This window comes from Podarcis bocagei (assembly GCF_964188305.1).
Source record: "Podarcis bocagei genome assembly, chromosome: 4".
Lineage (NCBI taxonomy): Eukaryota > Metazoa > Chordata > Lepidosauria > Squamata > Lacertidae > Podarcis > Podarcis bocagei.
The window spans coordinates 8,048,873-8,067,745 of record NC_138128.1 but is presented as its reverse complement, the minus strand read 5'-3'; the positions used below and the strand labels follow the sequence as shown (position 1 = coordinate 8,067,745).

Here is an 18,873-nt window from a genome sequence, read left to right as displayed (position 1 = left end):
TGTTGCATAAAGTGGGAAACACACAGTGACGCCTGGAACCAAGGTGGGGGGGGGAGGAGGAGGAAGAGGAGGAGGGGGGAAGGGGCTCAGCGGCTCCCAGCAGGGCTTTCCCCAGGGGATCTGCGGAGGGCGGACAGAGGGCGCGCTCCGCAGGGGGTCTGGGCTCCCAGGGCGCTGGAAAGGGGCGGGCTCCCCCTCTCTGACCCTTCTTTGCCCCCTCCTCTTTCCCCTCCCCCGCTCGTTTGCTGCATCCTCATTGTCATTCCTTCCTCGCCTCCTGATGTCACCGCCTCCCTTCCCTGCCACGCACGGCGGGGAGGGGAGAAAGGGGGGGAGAGGGAGGACCTTGCCGCCGCCTAGCCGCGCGCTCAGCCCCGGATGCATGACTTCATCCTTCCGCCTGGGTTTCCTTTATGGTGTAGGGTAGTCCCAAGCGCTCTGCTCAGACGCTCGTCGAGGCTGCTGGACGCCGCACGCGCTCGCTCGCTGGCTCCTTTGCTCGTTTGCCCCAATTGCTCAGCGCCTCTTGATCCTCTCGGAGCCTCGCCCCCGCCTCTGTCTCGCTCTCTCTGCGTGGAGCAGAAAGTGACCCAGGTGCCGCCGCCGCCGCCGCCGCCAGCACCATGTCTGAGATCCTGCCCTACAACGACGACAAAGTGGCCCGCTATGGCACCGACTCGGAAGTCGGAGACATCTCCTTCAGCTGCCGCCTGCAGGACACCAACTCCTGGGGCAACCAGTCCAAGCGGCCCCCCAAGCTGGGCCAGATTGGCAGAGCCAAGCGAGGTAAGGAGCATCGTCCGCGCGCGGCTGCTTGCTTGCTTGGGTACACACCTCGGGGCACCGTCCCCGTGCGCCCCAACAACAACACCCCTGCCTCCCCAGTCCCACCTCTTGCACCTCTGCTGCCAGCGCAGGAGAAGGAAAAGGGAAGTGTTTCACCCCCACCCCTGAGAGCCGGACTTCAGTCAACCTCGACAAGGCTAACCACCCCCCAGCCCGTGCTTTTTCCTGTCGCTGTGGTTACATATCCTAGCTGGGGTGCGGCAGGCGGAATCTGTTGGAAAGGGAGAAAGAAGGGTGGTTTTTTTGGTGGTGGGGAGTCTTTTCCCTCGTTCAGCGCCCCTCCACCGCACTCTTTAAGCTGAGCTCCGATCTGAGCCATTTGCCACAAGAATTCCAGTCATCACTACTCCTCTCCTCACTCAGCCCAGACCCCCCCCCCACATCCCCCCAGGGCTAAGCGCCCATAGAGCTGCCCCGGAGCCGGCGCGCCTCGGTCCCCATCTCCTCCCGCACGTTCCGCTGGCTGCGCTCCCTCTCTAATCACCTCCGCTGGCTCTGCGCTCCGCAGCCAGCCACCATCTGGGAAGGATGGGGAGCCATTTTCCTGGAGCGGGTTTCATTACCAGATGTCAAAGGAGGGAGGGCGGGAGATCCAGCCCCATGGCTGCCCCAAAGGAGCGGCGAGGCTGGGGAGGGAGGGGGTGATTTAAGTGTGGCCAACGCCAGGTCTTAAGTACGCAGGATGAGGCCCCCACCCCGCGTGCCTGTCCCCCCTTTCCATTCTGACGGCGTGTTTTTTCTGCGTTTGCTCTCCTGTCCCTGCAGTGGTGATCGAAGACGATAGAATAGACGAGGTCTTGAAGGGGATGACAGACAAGTCGCCTTCTGGGGTATAAATCAGCACGGAAGGCGCCTGCACCCAGCTGCAGACTGATCCCTGAATTTTTAAGGCACTTTTGGCTGCGTATGTTTGTTGGGATTGTGGACAACAAGGAAAGCAAAAGGAAGGAGATGAGGCTGCTGGCAACACCCTCCACCCCCAACGCAGACCCCCAGCCCGAAGAGGTCACTTGACGGGGGCCACCATCTCACCCTCCTCCGCATCCAACGGAGAGCATAAGGGACAAAGAGACCTTGCCACCCAACTCTGTCCTGGTTACCAATGCACGATGCCCATCCCCGGAGTTGCATCTTCAACAACAGCCCTTCAAGAAGGGGCTTCCTCTCTCTCTCTCCCCACCTGCCCCTTCCTTCCTCCGTTGCGGAATGGAGCTCTTGCGCCTTGGGGAGCTGTCCATTTCAGCACCTTCGCTTGACGCGCGGAGCCGTCCGCTCCAGCACCATCTTTCCGACGCGCCTGCAGCTCGGGGAGCTGTCCATTGCAGCACCATCCTCTTGGAGGCTCTTGCTGTGGAGCCGTCCATTGCAGCAGCGCCTTTCCCTGCGCCCGTGCTGGGGTGCTGCCTGTTTTCCCATGTGCCCGAACCTTCCATCATCCCGCCCTCCCCCTCCCAATTCCTTCTGTCCAGCCCTCAGCAGCAGCAGTGTAAAGTCCCCTCTTTGGCTTGGGCGACCCCCTCCATACCACGATTTGAAGGTGCTGTTCCTCTGAGAGCTCTGAGCCACTGGATTGCCCAGCTCTCTCCATTTTTAAGGGTGGGGGGGAGGTCTCCTGTAGCGATGCACTTTACGCCTTTCACATTTTCGGGGTGGCTGTGTAGCTGACATCTGCATAGACGTAGAAACGAATATAATACACACACTTATACAGACACACTTGCGCGCACACTTCTCTAAATATAACAGGTTCATCGTGTTTGCAGTCATGGCGTCTATATTCCAAACCTGCAACCATCCCGTAATACACAGTAGCTCCCCCCCTGAAATATAACACCAACCTGTAAAACCCCAGCCCGTTTGCAAAATACCAGCAAACCCAAAGCCCAAAGCCAGCAGTGCTGAGTGGAAGACAGAGGTTCTGACATGGATGGACTATAACATAAAAGACAGTGATTGTTTTGCTGTCGAGAGACATTTTTGCTCCATCTTTTTTGCATGAGCTTCCTGGTCTTGGTGCCACGTCTTGGTGCCACTAGTCATCCCACTATGGCACGCTTCTTTTTAACAGAAACTCCTCATATTTGTATTTTTATATCTGAATATTTGTTAACAACAATCTGCTAATGTCTAATGTCAAAAACGTTGCATCAAAAGATTGTTTGTATTTTTTTCTTCCCCATAAAGGCAAGACAGAAAAGGTTTTATAAGATGGATTTCCCCCTTGGAAGGCAGATATAGTGAAATAGTTGGCGCTCTTAATTATATATCAGTATTGGACAGGACTTCTTGAATGTGTTTGAGGTTTTGCACACATCATCGTTAACAAGAAATGTATTTAAAGAGTCTTATACTGTGATCAATGGCTTTGTTGATGGACTTTGTAGGAACATGAAGAATTTAGAAAAAAAAATACTATTGCACTGTTTATGAATGTGTTCAGATAACTCGCTGGTTATTTGATGCCTCTTTATTAGAAGGGGATGTTCAGAGTTGTTTTTAATTTTGTACTTTAATTTATTTATTTTTTAAAATAAGCTTATTCTTGTCCGTTGTGCATGAGAAACCTTCATCTTTTCAATAATATACGACATTTTATGAAGACAAGCAAAAAAACAAAAATTATTGTCATGACATTCTAAGAATGACCCATTGTAAATTTTAATGCCATTTTTCACTGTACTGGTGAACAAAACTTAATGAATAAATACATACATGTACTGAAATGGAAGCAGCCAGTTCTGGGTATCGTCCTTGGCAAAGATTGTGCATGATCTACAAGCCAGCTTATATCAGACCAAAACCTGCCACTGCAACTTCACCACTGGCCAAGGGCTCAGATCCCTGTTAGAGAGGTTGTTTAAAAAGCAATTACTGTGTTCTCTTGAGGAATCCTATAGAAACCCTGCTGAGAACTTTGCTGGGCTGCAGACCTTGGAAAAAGGTACCACCTCTCTGTTTTTTCTCTTGAGCAAGAGGCTTAGTGTGTTTGAACTGTGTGGATAGACCCAGGCATTCAACTGTGCAGATATTTCAGCTATTGAAGCCTAAATCTCTGCAGTTGCCTGATTGGGATGTCGAGAACTAAATGACCTAGTTTTGCTTGATAGACAGAAATAGAAATTCAAGCAGCTGAGCAGCTTGTGGATGTTAAATATTTCAGTAGAGCCTCTCAAAGGAGCTGCCCTTTTTGCCTTTGGGAGAGGAAAAGGACTCTGTGGAGACAGAAGGTGGTGCAGAACTCTGCTAGGAGGCCAGTCCCAGAGGCATCTGCATTGTGCAGGGAGTCGATGCCCAACAAGACAATACTGCTGCATTTTTGTCTGTAGTCTCTATCAGGAAGGTGGGCTGACAGCAGCATAACAGAACCTGGTGGCCCAGGGATTAGGAAGAAATTATCATGATGGTTAGCAGGTCCTTGGGTAGTTTTGCTTGGGGACAGGTGGGATTTCATACCTTTGGAGCCATTCGTGAGATTATGGATCCATTCCAAGCGGGAGGCCTTGAGAATGTCCTTATGAAATGTTTGCAGTGAGAAGGGACTCTAGGGAGAGACAGGCCTGTTTATTTCTCCTTCTGCTCACCCTGGGATTGATCTGGTCTCCATAAAAAACAAAACACATGCACACACAAAACTGAAACCAGTTTGATTTATTTAGTGGAACCTAGCTACTGTTTGGTTGGTTTGTTTTTGTCCGAAAATGCTCATGCTGCACACCTCCAGCCAGAAAGTCGCTGCCAATGCATCTGATAATGCAACACAGTGAGCCACTAAGCTCCATACATGCATTTGGGGAGGGAAAATACCGCTGTTGACCACACATGCCCATTCAGGGCCAGACCCAAGCACACACACATGCACACAAGGCAACGCAAACAATTCAGCTCACAAATCAGTTGGTACATATACCGACACACACACATCCCCATATCTGGACAGCTGTGACATCGATGAAGGTACTGAGAACAACACAAAAGGTTACTGATTCATAGTCAGAGTAAGTGTGCACATAGGCCCCTGCAAACAAATGTGCAGCATTGCACACACAGCCATAGGCATCAACAGAGTCATGTGTGTGCATGCACATACAACCCCCCCCACAAGAAATCACAAACATAACACTCCTGTTTCTAATCAAGCTATATTTGCAGTCTCTGAACACCCCTACCATCGCAATTCCAAAAATACTAGTGTATGTGTTTCAGACTCTGTGAAACATATGGTAGATAGGCTAGGGGAAATTGTTTGTGACTACAGAAATTTTTTGTTTTAGTGGGGGGGGGGGATGTCATTGTGTGCTCCACGAGAGTGTGCCCCTGTCTTTCAGCCTCTGTGCCAATCTCCCTGACATGCTGCAGTCTCTGCTGATGCTTTTCCTAACGCCTCGGGCTCTCTCATCCCCAGCTGGTATAGCACAGGGATGTGCTTTACAATCAGACATTTTTATTCACAGGCCAGTTTCCCCCTCCTGAATAGCAATATTTAATTAATCACATTGCCTGGCACCCGAGATCCCCAGGCAGTCACCACTGAACACCTCTTCCTAGGAGTTATAATGACTAAAGCAAGCAGCTATCAGCAGCAGCAAAAAGATGCAATACTTCTAACACTCAGGATCCCACTTACTTCTCCTCACAATGCATAATTAGCAGGTAGAATTCACTAGCATGAGATCCAGCGAAGGCATCGTGAAACAGTAGCATTAAGAGGACTGATCTAATGACAAAATTCAATCAGATTGTAATGATGGTTAAGAATTGTGCTGCTTGTTTTCAGCAAAACAGCAGCTACAAAAAACCCACTTCCTCCATTCAGGGACTATAGATCTGTGTTAACCATCTGTCTTCCTTGTGTCTTCATAACAGCTGTTTAGATACTTGGAAGTGTGCTTGTGGACAATCACAGTCACCCTTCATCTTGGTGGGTCGTCAGCTGATAAATCCTAGTAGAATTCTTATACTGAGAGCAGGACTTCAAAAGCTACATATTTACTGAGTTTCCCTTGGGGAAATTAACATTGCTGCCTACTTCAGTATGGGAAATCACATAATTTGTGAGGCCATCCACCTCTGCCCAGTGTGGACCTCATCAGAGTGAGAAAGGGATGTGTTCCTGGGGCTTTGTTTGGGTTGCCTCTGTGGTGAAAGGAGGCTTGTAGATGCAGAACTTGGATTTTGGGGGTTCACAGCTGCTGCTGCTTCATGATGAAAAGAAAAGAGGGGGAGCCTGAAGCCTCCAGATGTTGCTGGACTCTAACTCCCATCAGCATGATGAATGGTCAGGGATGATGGGAACTGTAGTCCAACAATGACAGGAAGGTCACACGTTCCATGCCCCTGATCTAAAACCTGAAAAGTATAGAATAAGCAACTTCTAGTAACTAATGAGGGTGAACGCTTGTCCCGACAGTCAAAGAAGCAAGAGGGTAATGTGTGTATGTTTTCTCTTCTCTTCTCACTTCACCAAGGCCAGCCCTGCTGTCAGGCAAAGTGAGGCAGCTGCCTCAGACAGCAGATGATGGCAGTGGTGGTGAGAGCAAGATGTTGCAGAAATGCTGGTGAGCAGAATTTCGTGTGCCAGGAAAACTGCCCTTCACCTGCTAAGCCAACCCACTCCCCTCAGTGACAAGGGAGGGTGCTTCCCCATCACCAATAGGGAAGTTTGGCTCAACTGGTAGCCCAGTCAGTTTTTATGTGTGTCAAGGGAAGGGCACCATCATGTTGTTCACCTCAAGCAGTTCATCTTGGGCAGGCGGGCTTCTTTTTCTTCTTTTTACTTTGAAAACTTTTCCTTTTATTATGAAGTGTAAATCTGTACATTGTGCAATTTTTAAAAGGGCTTTCTTCTCCACCTCCACCTCCTCCAAAATACCAGTTACTTGTACATGTTTTCTTTTAAATGGATTCTGCTTTGCCTCACATCCCTAAGCCTTCTAATACTGCAAGACACACCATGGATTTGCAGATTTGTATCCCCCCCCCCGCTTTAATAAGGAGCTGATAGCAGCTCTACCAAAGTATAAGGAGGTTAGATAACCTCTGTGGTTGTTGTTTTACTTTTGAAGTTCTGTTAGTCACCCATCACAGGCCGCTGCTGAGTCTGAAGGGAAAAGAGACCTTTCCAAGATTAGCAGCCCATCTTTTGACAGATCGATGATAGCGGAGATGGCTCTCTAATAAGGATTAGATAAACCAATGGGAGGATAGACCCTATCAACAGCTATTAGCCAGCTGAACTAAATGGAACCTTCAGGTCCAGCGATAATATCCCCTTGAATACAGATCCTGGAGACAAGAGATAAGAATCAACCTCCGCACCTTGCTTAGGAGTGCCATGATGTCTCCCTGGCCATTGCTTGGAACAGAGTGGACCTTGGGCTGAGCCGTTATAATGCTATTCTTACCTTCCAAAGGCACCAGTTGGTTAGACATATCAATAAGTACTTAGCCTTCCTGTATAGGACATTTGAAGCAGCGGATGTTCTTCACATGCATGATCTCCGTAATTCTTACAGCAGCCTTGTAGAGGAGGCCAATATAATAGCCCCCATGTGATCCTATTGCCTTGGATGGTTTCAGACCACTGGTCCACTGAGCACACATGGGGAGCCCTGTAGGGCCTTTGGGGTGCCTCAGTGCAGGAGTGCTCAAGCTGCCCTCTGCCACCAGAGGTTGCTGAGTGTGTGCTCCACCAACCCTCACAACTGTGATATGGAAGATGGTTTGAGGGAGGGTCATTGCATCCTCCCCAAGCCCACCAAACAACTGTTGGGCAGGCTAGAGAGAATGCACCATAAGGGTCCTCCAGATAACCTCCTTATTCAGATTTCCTTGCACAAAGCTTATGTCTGGTCTTTACTGAACATTCATTCCGGTTTGTTTGTGGGGCAGTTCTATGGCTATGAAGCATTCACCCTGATTGTCCAGGGTGTGTATGTTTGCAGGTCTTTCATTTCTCCCACACCTTTAGGTGCATTTCTTCATCACTTTCCAAAGCATAAAAAGTGGTTTTAATTTCTTGCAGCGGGATGGCAGAAAGCTTCAATCCACTTTAAGTGTGCAAACCTGAAGTTCTGATATGTGCTTGAACCCCTCCTGCAAAGAGGCAACCTTGTATGCTGGAGGACGGTGTGTGAGGAGGGTTAACCCCCTCCTCCCCATGCACATCTGCCTCATGAGCTTGTATCTAAAAAAAAAAAAAGTGTGTGTGTGCATGTGAATGGCCTCACCCCAACCACCAGTCTAGGTCATATGGGTTCCAGTCACCCACTGGCATACGGCCTCCAATTGCCATCAGAAGTAATAAGGTTCCCTTTTTCTGAACTAGCAGAAGATAGAATCATAGAATTGTAGGAAGGGACCCTGAGAGACATCTAGTCCAACCCCCTGCAATGCAGGAATTCTGCCCAAAGCCATCCCTGGGTGGGCTCGAACCATCGCCACCATCTGGAAATGCCAGGGATTAAACTAGAAATCTTTTGACATGCAAAACAGGTGCTGTGCCACTGAGCTACGGATCTTCCATAAAACTTTAGGCATTGCCACATTATATATACAGGAGTAGTGAGTGTGGGCTTGAGAGAAAATAGAGTTGGTATAAGGTCACCCCACGCTGCTTCTGGTGAGAACTGAAATGGGGATGCCCTAAGCTGGCATTCCAAGACACTAGGGCACACCATTGTGCATATCACATCTCTAAGCTTGAAATCCAAAGGCCAGCCAGATTCCCTGCATGGAGTTTGCTGCCTGAAACCCAAGTAGCCACTTCCAGGAACAGAAGAAGGGAACTGAGACATTGAATGAGCAGAGAATAGATCAGTAGACACTCTGGTTCAGAAGGTGAGACATCCCCACCCCCATCTATAAACTGTTAACAGGTCGTAGGCCCTAGGTTTAAGAGCAGAGAGGTGCAATGGCTCCCAATATATATGTGTGGGTATCAATACCAGGGCTGGATTAACCATTAAGCAAAATAAGCACACACTTAGGGCATCAAAGGAAGGGGGACACCACAGAAATTTTTCCATTGCCTGATTTTTAATATTAATGGTCACAAATTGCTCAGCTGAGCGTTCATTTTCTCAGTGGAAGTATATTAAAAATCCCAACAGAACAACTATGCAACAATGCAGGCTGGATTCCTTATCTCTACTAAGTATAGAAGCAGAGGTGTTATTTAAGATTAGTTTTGAGGATCTGATCAAAGACTTTGCCATTAGAAAAAGTAGGATCTGAGCCTCCCCCCCCAATATAAATAAAGTGGAAGTATACAAAAAATAGTCTTATTTTCCATCTTATTTTAGGTCTTGTTTCATTTCAAAAAATTAAAACTTATTTTATGGTTTATTATTATTTTGAATTAGATATATATGGGGGCACCAAAATCTTTTAAGTACTTAGGGCCTCTAAAGGTCCCAATGAATGAAGGCCTGATGAAGATGATGCTCAAGTCCTCACGATTCCATTGGAAAATATAAACATGAAATATCTGAGGCATCTATAAGTGAAGTATTGTATCTGAAAGGGGTTCCCAATGATGGTGGGTGGAACTTGACCAAGCAGGACAACTCCCACCCCACTAGAGGAAGGATGCAGGACCTTGTAGACCTTCAGGTGTTAGTGGACTCCGGCTCCTATCAGACGCCGCCATCCTGGCCATTGATCAGGGATTTTGGGAATAGTAGCCACAGGTCCACCCCCCACCCCACCCCCGGTCTAGAGTTGTGTCCTTCTCCAAAACTAGAGAAGCACAGAAGCTGCAATTATTGATTATGCACCTTGAACCATGGAAGCGCTCTACCAAACGATCTCAACTTCATAATGTGTTGGACAGTTTCAGTGAGAAAAGTACAGCTGAGAGAGAGAGGTCCTCCTCAACCTGGGCTTAAAAGTCCCCGTTTAGCCTAGACTCACTGTGTAGCCAAACACAGGTCACTTGCTCTCAGCCCCAGGGCCCTGTCATTAAGCTTGCACCCAGCAAAAATGCTATCGACCTACTAGGTGAAAACATTCGTCTTCAGCCAGGCCTTTGGCTGTTAAACAATCTATGGCCTTTTAAATGTGTCTCTTTGTGTGTGGGGTGTGTGTGTATTTTTAAATCATTTTTGTTATGTGATGTATTTGTGCTTTTATGTTGCAAACCACCCTTTGGATGGAAGGCAGTATATAAATTTAATTGACTGATTAGTTTAGAAATGCAGATTGTACACACATCGATGCAACACCCGCCCGCCCCCCACAACCTACTGGTGGTATTCAGCTAAACAGTTTCTCTTGCACAAACACTTCTTGTTGTGCAATGAAACTTCCTCTTCCTCTCCTTTCCTCTCCCTGTGCACTCCACCCCTTAAAACACGTTAGGTGGTTGTTGTTTTTACCCCAGCCCTCCAGAGCAGGTTTAGGGGACACATAGGGGGCATATAGGGAGAGGAGGAGAATTTGTGTTGTGTAGCCAAAGGTTTCTAGCAAAACTGCTTAGCTGGATACTGCCCTGGTTATTTATTTTTTCAAAATTAAAAATCACAGAACCTAGGTTTTTATGGGCAAACCTTTATACCGCAGCTGTTGGCGCATCTCAATATACCTGCTGCTGCATTTTACTTCTAATGAACAGCAATCCAAATTCTAAACAGTGGTTAGTGAAGGTAAATTAATCTATCCCTTCCTCCCCCACATGTTTTAGCACGAGGCAAAACGGTATCCCTTTTGGCTGGGCCAAAACTCGACAGAAAAAGTTATCAACAGGGACTGACTGTGGGTATCCTATCACAACAGGGTTTTCCTGTCACCAACACAAGTCCATCTCTTGGCTCAATTCAAAATGTGGATTTTTATTTTAATCTATGAAGCTTTAGATATCTTAAGGCAGCACTTAGATGAACTGTGGACCTCACAATAATGGATCTGAATAGCAGTTTCTGGAAGCCACAGGAGGGAGAATTGCTCTTCTGCTAGAATCCTGCTCGAGGGTTTCCCACAGGCATCTAGTTGGCCACTGTGAGAACAGGATGCTGACCTAGATGGGCTGATCCAGTAGGAATGTTCTTGTGTTTCCCACAGCACCACCTCCTCTCGCTCAAACCCAAGGCCATCTCAAAGGCCCTTCTCTGGATGCAATTGCCAAATGAGGAAGCCATTAGGAAGAGGGCATTATTTTCAAGTGTGGTGCCCCTAGTTATGGAATGGGTGTGATGCATTTATTAAATTTGTTTTCATCATCATCCTCTGATTAATGCACCACTTAATGCCAAAATGGTCTTCTACATTATACGAAATAGCGCACACAGGTCAATATATTTTTATTGACACAGGGGAAGGAAGTATTTCTTTACATTCCTGAATAGCTTCCTCTGAAAAATATTAAAGTCGTTTAACAATAAAAGTTAAAACAATTAAAAAACATAAACCTGCAAAAACATAGATTTAATGTCGTATATTTAAAGACCAGTTAAAACAATGCTACCTCTCTCTATATAAAAATCATTCCAGATCCAATACAGATAACAGATTGGGATAAAAATCTCCACCTAAAAGGCTCATTGGGTTAGCTTTTCTTTGGTTTTTTAAAAATGTGGTTTGCTGGTGGTGGTTTCTCTCTCTCTCGCCTCTTCCTTTCTTTTCAGTTCTGATCATTGCTTTGCCACTCACTTTTCTAAAATTGCTGTGGCTTCGAAGTTGCATTGTTCAGTGCCCAGAGAGCCTTAGTTATTGGTAGGAAATATGCACATTATAGGCAGAAGGAAAGGTCTTGTGCACTTAACAATTTCCCCCTTGTACATGCCCTGGGATAAATTGGGGTAATAGTGAGGGTTACAGCTACCCCCGTTTATCCCAGGGCATGTACTGGGGGGTGGGGGGGAGAGGGATAAAGCGCACATGACCTTTCCATCTCCTCCTCTCCCTCTCCCCACCCTGGGACCATGGAAGCTTTCTTCACAACTCACTGCATTTCTAGAACAGCCTCTTTCCATCGGGGAGGCAGCGAGTCAAAGCAGGACAAAGAAGCAAAAGCCAGGAGAATAAGCTACTCCATCCCTCTGGGAAGATGCTGCAGAAGGCTGAGAATGAAGCTCAAGACCCAGGCAAGTCATAAGCACAGTCTCAAAGGCAAACACAACACACACACAAACACAGGAACCCACACCTGTCTCCCCAATCTAAGCCTGTTAATAGATCACCCGTCAGGACTTCCATCACACAAGCAAGCACCAATAGATGGTATTGACTTGGCTGTGGCTTCCGGCAGTTTCCATGGAATATCCTGAATGTTTGCCCGGGTTCCCCGTTGCGCTTGGAGTGGAAGTAATGTGGCCTAGGCCACGTTTCACATAAAGCCAGCGGAGAGGGAGACTCTTTCCTGCAGCACACCCTCAAAAGACTGTTGCAAGCAAGCAGAGGAAGGATGGAAACGGCGGGGTTAACAGCAGGGAAAGCTTCTCTCCAGCAGCGAGAAATATTCCCAGCAGCGATGTAGCAGCGTTTGCCCTTCATGGCTTTCCGACTCTCACTAGACCAGCTGCTCTGTTCCGCCTCAGCTGCTAAACAAGTCCTGGGCAGGCGAGGCCCAAGGCTTGCATTTAGCCAGGATTCGGCCCCAGAATTTGCTTTTTGCTGGTAGACCATAGCCTTGGAAGACATGATGAGGCAAGAGTAGAGGCAAGCAGAACTCTGAGCATATGCAAAGTGCAACCGCCCTCGCCACTGAATGTGATCATTGCCAGTCTGCACACATCTGGAATCAAGGGTACAGAAGACCCAGGTCCAATTCCTGTCACTGCCAGGTGAGGCTTCGGAAAGTCCCCTGCCTGAATCACTGGGAAGCCACTTCTGGTCACTGTAGACAATACTGAGCTAAACAAGCTAATGAAATGGCTCAATATAAAGCAGTTTCCTATATTTCACCTCGCCCATGCCCTGCCTGCCCATAGAAAACTAGAAAGTTGAAACTAGCAAGCTCTGGATTAGCTTTCCCCCAAAATATGCTAGTTTTCTAGGTGCAGGGACCTGTGTTTTGAAGGAACATTCCAACAAAGCCCCTTCCTCTTCTGCAGGTGACACAGGACAAAACAGCTACACCTTGTTCTCCTGCTGTGGGCATTGAACGCCTCTAAAGGGCTGTAGCACAAACCCCAGACCTGATGCACAATTTATTCAGCTTGTGATGAAGTTGACTGTCCTGAATCACAGCATCTCTGGGGGTTTGGTTTGTGATCAACGATCACTCTGGACCATAGTGTCATTAAATAAGCCAAGTCTTCATCGTGTGCCGGGATGGTAGTAACACTTTCTCAGGGTCCTGACACACATCTCCAAACGTTCTCAAAAGGATCTGACAGAACATGGTTCTGTACTTACAAATGAAGCTCCCTCAGCTTGCTGTCACCTTAGTGGTGGTCTGCTATGGCTGTGAGCCTCCCAGTGCAGAAGGCAGAAAAATGCTTGGGAATGCATGAAATGCTGAGCAGCCACCATCACCTGCCACAAACGTGTCTCTTCTCCCCAACACATCATAATCAGACCCCCTTTTCCCTCCGTCCCTGAACATCCAAGCTGAGGAACCATTCTGTGTAACTCCAAAGGGTTGCCTTTTTATGGGAGGAGTTAAACACCGAGTTCTTTATTTATTTATTTATTTGTTTGTTTGTTTGTTTGTTTGTTTGTTTGTTTGTTGCATTTATACAGCACTTATTTTCTCCAAGGAACTCATATTGGCATGCATGGTTCTCCCCTTCCTCATTTAATCCCCACAACCCTGTGAGGTAGGCTAGGCTGAGAGACTGTGACTGGCCCAAGGTCACCCAGTGAGCCTCACGGCCGAGTGGAAGACAGGCATCAGATTATCTGCAGAGAGATTACTATACTCCAGTAAATTGCATGGACTGCCTACGGGTGGCAAATGACAGCTAGACAAGCCAGTTTTGTAAATTAACACATGCAAGTTACTAGTCTGCAGGGATTGTTGTTGAAAGTTTGTTATTGGTATGAGCTTTCGTGTGCATGCACACTTCTTCAGATACCTTGATGGACTTCCATTTCATGCGGCTCAATGTGGTGCCTTCCATGGTTCTAGATTCAAGTATGTAGCCATCTTGGTCTGATGCAGTAGAAATATATATAGTCCAGTAGCACCTTAGAGACCAACTAAGTTTGTTCTTGCACACGAAAGCTCATACTTGGTCTCTAAGGTGCTACTGGACAAATTTATATATATATATATATACATTTCTACCGCGTCAGACCAACACAGCTACATACCTGAATCTAGGAATTGTTGTTGTCTTTTTACCAGCATGCTAAGGGATTAGCTAAAAATTAGAAGCTCTCCACCAAGCAGACTGGAGGAGGAGGAATAGAGTAATTCACTTTCCATGCTGCTGCAAGAGGAAAAACAAAATTACTTCATTTGCATGTAACACCAAGCAGCTTAACAGAGGAGGGATGGAGCAGCCCGTGCCCCCACCCCCAGCCTGCTCACTTGCCTGCATAGAATCCCTTGCACTCACCTGCATGAACTTCCTGGTCGCCTATGGCGAGTTGTTAAATAAGCGTCTGAGAAAAGGCCATTGCAAAGCTTTGCAAATGGGCTAAGCAGTGACACATGCAATACCTTCTGAGTCCCCTGCCCTCCGGGAGATATTCCAGTCCCATCCCTGCAACGCAACACCCATCTGCCACCTACTCTCACAGCCTTTTAATTGAGATTCAAATGAAAAATGCTTCAATCAGACTATAAGATGTCCCAAGTCAGGACTGACTCACATGACCTACTTTAACACAGGAGTACAGCAGTGAAGTTGTGTGCTGCCCACAGCTTCCGTTCTGGAGAATATTCCAGCATGTGCTTGCCAAGGCTTCGAAAACTACAGCAGCTGAGTTTTAAGCAAGACGGTGTCAGGTCATGACTTCCCACTACATGCCTCTCACCCACCAAGGGTGCACCAGCTCAAAGACTGAACCAGCATGTGCACGTGTGTGTGTGTGTGTGTGTGTGTGTGTGTGTGTGTCTTTCATGGGCATAACACACCATCATTTACGTGTAATTTCACATATATGTTCATGGGGTCTGAACTGGCAGTGATGGACAAGGAACAAGACCTTGGGGTCATGATGGAGAGCTCAGTGAAGATGTCAACTCGGTGTACTATGACTGTGAAAAGGGCAAATCCCATGCCAGGGATCACCTGAAATAAAGCTGCTAATATCATAATGCCATTATACGAATCTATGGTGCAACCACATTTGGAATACTGTATATGGTTCTGGTCAGCTCCCCTCAAAATGGATATTACAGAGTTGGAAAAGGGCAACCAAAAATGCTCACAGGGATGGAGCAATTCCCCTACGAGAAAACATTGCAGCGCTTGCGGTAAGAAGCAACACGATAGGAGTTTATAAAGTCATGCATCGCACAGCAAAAGTGGGTAAGTTTCTCTCTCTCCCTCAGTACTAACTAGAACTTGTGGGCAGGCAATGAAGCTGAATGCTGGAAGATTCAGGACAGGTAACATAAAACCTTTCTTCATGCATCGCATCGTGAACTTGCTCCCACAAGAGGCAGTGCTGTCCACCAGCCTTGATGGCTTTAAAAGAGGATTATAAAAATCCACAGGGGAGAGGGCTGCTGATGGCTACTAGCCATGATGGCGACCCTCTAGCGACGCTTCTGAATACCAGTTTCTGGAAACCACAGGAGGAGAGAGTTGCTCTTGTGGTCAGATCCTGCTTGCTGGTTTCCCACTGGCATCTGGTTGGTCACTTCGAGAACAGGATGCTGGACGACATGGCCCATTGGCCTGATCCAGAAGGGCTCTACTTGTATTTTTAGGAACTGTTCTGCCCGTTCCCTAACAATGGGGCCCACATTCATGCCACCCAGCCTCCAAGCTCCCTGTCAGAGACTTCACGGCCCACCTTGGGGAAGATTTCTCCAACCCCTCTTAAACGAGCTTGTTGCAAACCTTCAGCGATGAATTGACAAATCCCCAGAGAGCACATGGGAAAGGAACCAAATTAACGCCAACTGCTCCCAAAGTGGCAGCTGAAGAGTGAGGCTTACATTTCCTCCACTAGCCCAGTCCAAAAGAGAGATAAATCTAGGTCATGAGCGACACTAATGGTGTTGTGCACACAGAGTCTTATTCCCCCCGCCCTCCTTGTAATGCAGAGCTAATAGAAATACAAGGGGAGCATCATCGTTCTGATGCTCAAGCCTGTGTGGGCGGCCAGGCACCTCACACCTCATTCTGGTGGTGCAGCATCAGCTTGGCAGCTGCAGCAGAGCATCTTTGGAAGAGCTGAAAGACGAGGGAGGCAACTGGATGACTAACCAGAGGACTGCAGACATTTCCAAACAGCTAAAGAGGGACAGGGAGGGAGAGGGGAAGGTGCTTTGCTGATAGCCCCAAAAGGGTGCTAAGATTGAGATGGTAAGAGCTGTTCGACTCCCTCAGAAGGCGGTGGGCTCTCCTTCCTTGGAGGGTTATAAGACCAGTTGGATGGTCATCTGCTGGGGATTCTTCAGCTGCGATTCCTGCATTGCAGGGGGCTGGACTAGATGTCCCTTGGGGGGGGGTACGATACGATAATCTTTATTGTCATTGTCCCATGCAGAACAACAAAACTGAAAAAATCTACATCAGACATTCAAAAGCCTGCTATCCCAGCTATCCCAGCCTGGTTAGCCCCTAAAAACTCTCGATACCCCATACAGTGGTGCCTCGCAAGACGAAATTAATTCGTTCCGCAAGTTTTTTCTTCTTGCGAGTTTTTCGTCTTGCGAAGCACGGTTTCCCATAGGAATGCATTGAAAATCAATCAATGTGTTCCTATGGAGACCGTCCGGGGACAGAGGGGAAGCGCCGCTCTGTCCCCTCTTTTGAAGCAAGGGGCTGCGGGGAGATCGCTTCTCCCCGCCGCCCCTTGCTTCAAAAGAGGTCCGGGGACAGCGGGGAAGACGTGCTGCGCTTCCCGCTGTCCCCGGACCTGGGGCTGCGGGGAGAAGATCGTTTCTCCCTGCCGCCCCTTGCTTCAAAAGAGGTCCGGGGACAGCGGGGAAGACGCGCTGCGCTTCCCGCTGTCCCCGGACCTGGGGCTGCGGGGAGAAGATCGCTTCTCCCCGCCGCCCCTTGCTTCAAAAGAGGTCCGGGGACAGAGGGGAAGACACGCTGCGCTTCCCGCTGTCCCCAGAGCTTGCGGGGCAAGCTTCGTTTTGCGAAGCAAGCCCATAGGGAAATTCGTCTTGCGAGGCAACTCGAAAACAAAAAAACCTTTCGTTTTGCGAGTTTTTCATCTCGCGAGGCGTTCGTCTTGCGGGGCACCACTGTAATTGAATACAATATACTCACATAAAGACTACCTTAAAAGGTAAAGAGACCCCTGACCATTAGGTCCAGTTGTGTCCGACTCTGGGGTTGCGGCGCTCATCTCGCTATGTTGGCCGAGGGAGCCGGCGTACAGCTTCCGGGTTATGTGGCCAGCATGACTAAGCCACTTCTGGCGAACCAGAGCAGTGCACGGAAACGCCGTTTACCTTTCCGCCGGAGCAGTACCTATTTATCTACTTGCACTTTTATGTGCTTTCGAACTGCTAGGTTGGCAGGAGCAGGGATCGAGCAACGGGAGCTCACCCCATCGCGGGGATTCGAACTGCTGACCTTCTGATCGGCAAGTCCTAGGCTCTGTGGTTTAACCCAAAGCGCCACCCACGTCACCTGATAGACTGCATTTATATCCCCCCTTTATGGGAGGAATTAAACCTTGAGCTTCTTTTATTGCCTCTATATCGCCCCCTCTTTTCTGCAAGGAGCTCGGGGGGTGCATCTAGTTCTCCCCCTCATTAAATCCCCACAACAATCCTGTGAGGTAGGTTAGTCTGAGAGGCAGTGACTGGCCCAAGGTCACCCAGTGAGCTTCGCGGCTGAGTGCAGGCTTGAACCCTCATCTCCCAGGTCCTAGTCAGATACTAATCACTGTATCACACCTACAATAGGCTGAGAGCAGAGCAACTGGGGCTCAGGGAGCTGTGCATCAGTCAGGAGTGGGGAACTCATGGCTGTCCAGATGCCCAACTCCCATTGGCCTCAGCCAGCATGGGCAGTGGTCAGGGATAAGAGCAGCCTCCAACAACTTATGGTTTTCTCCACAGGGCAAGGTGATCTGAAAGTGGGGGACATTGACATCAGTCCCTTGTCATGGTCCAATCACTCCCTGTTGAGATTTAGGCTGTCAGCACCTTTTCCCCTCTGCAGAGGAAGGGGACTTATTAGGAAGGTTCACCCTTGGAGACTGATGGATCCAGTGGGATTCCAAATGGCTCTGGGGGATTTCCCTACTGATATGACTGGCACCCCTGTTGAAGCCCTGGCTGACCTCTGGAACATCCCAATGGCTCGGGCTGTTGACATGATCACCCCTGAGCACCTCTCCCACTTTGCAGAGCCCGCTTGGCTCCCTGGTATACTCGAGAGCTATGGGCAAGGAAACAAGCTGGAAGACAGCTCAAACGCAAGTGGATGAAAGAGCCGGATGAATGCAACCGAACATTGCTGGGAGCTCATCACTGAGGCTTCCTCATGGCAGTGAAGGCAGAAAAGAAGACCTACTTTGCTGCCTCTCCTGCCTCCTCATTGTGCCGTCCAACAGAGCTTTTCCAGGTAGTGCGAGGCTTTTTACACTCTGGCTCAAAGGTGGTGACAGAACCGATGGCAGCTCACTGTGACTTATTTGCAAAGCATTTTGAGCTTGACTCCACTGCTGCAGCAGATGAATCATGAAAGGTGTCCACAACACTGTTTAGTCTTATAAAAAAAGGTAAAGTGCGGGTGGCGCTGTCGTCTAAACCACTGAGCCTCTTGGGCTTGCCGATCAGAAGGTCGGCAGTTCGAATCCCTGTGACAGGGTGAGCTCCCGTTGTTCTGTTCCAGCTCCTGCCAACCTAGCAGTTCAAAAGCATACAAGCACAAGTAGATAAATAGGTACCGCTGTAGTGGGAAGGTAAATGGCGTTTCCATGTGCTCTGGTTTCCATCACGGT

General features: G+C 48.4%; 1 protein-coding gene and 1 long non-coding RNA gene across 2 annotated transcripts in view; both read left to right on the top strand.

Annotated features, from left to right (window-relative positions):
- The window catches only part of LOC308585242, a 63,386-nt gene that overhangs the window by 20,097 nt on the left and 24,416 nt on the right, over nucleotides 1–18,873 (top strand). The window lies entirely within an intron of this gene.
- On the top strand, nucleotides 369–3,569 carry CAMK2N2 (calcium/calmodulin dependent protein kinase II inhibitor 2). The gene is made up of 2 exons (XM_081191980.1): nucleotides 369–786; nucleotides 1,612–3,569. The coding sequence occupies exons 1-2, from the start codon at nucleotides 624–626 to the stop codon at nucleotides 1,680–1,682; spliced, it is 234 nt and encodes a 77-aa protein (XP_081048106.1). The 5' UTR covers nucleotides 369–623; the 3' UTR covers nucleotides 1,683–3,569.

Coding starts and splice junctions, on each gene's coding strand:
- CAMK2N2 (XM_081191980.1), top strand. CDS start 624: ATGTCTGAGATCCTGCCCTACAACGACGACAAAGTGGCCCGCTATGGC. Junction 787..1,611: donor GATTGGCAGAGCCAAGCGAG/GTAAGGAGCATC, acceptor CTGTCCCTGCAG/TGGTGATCGAAGACGATAGA.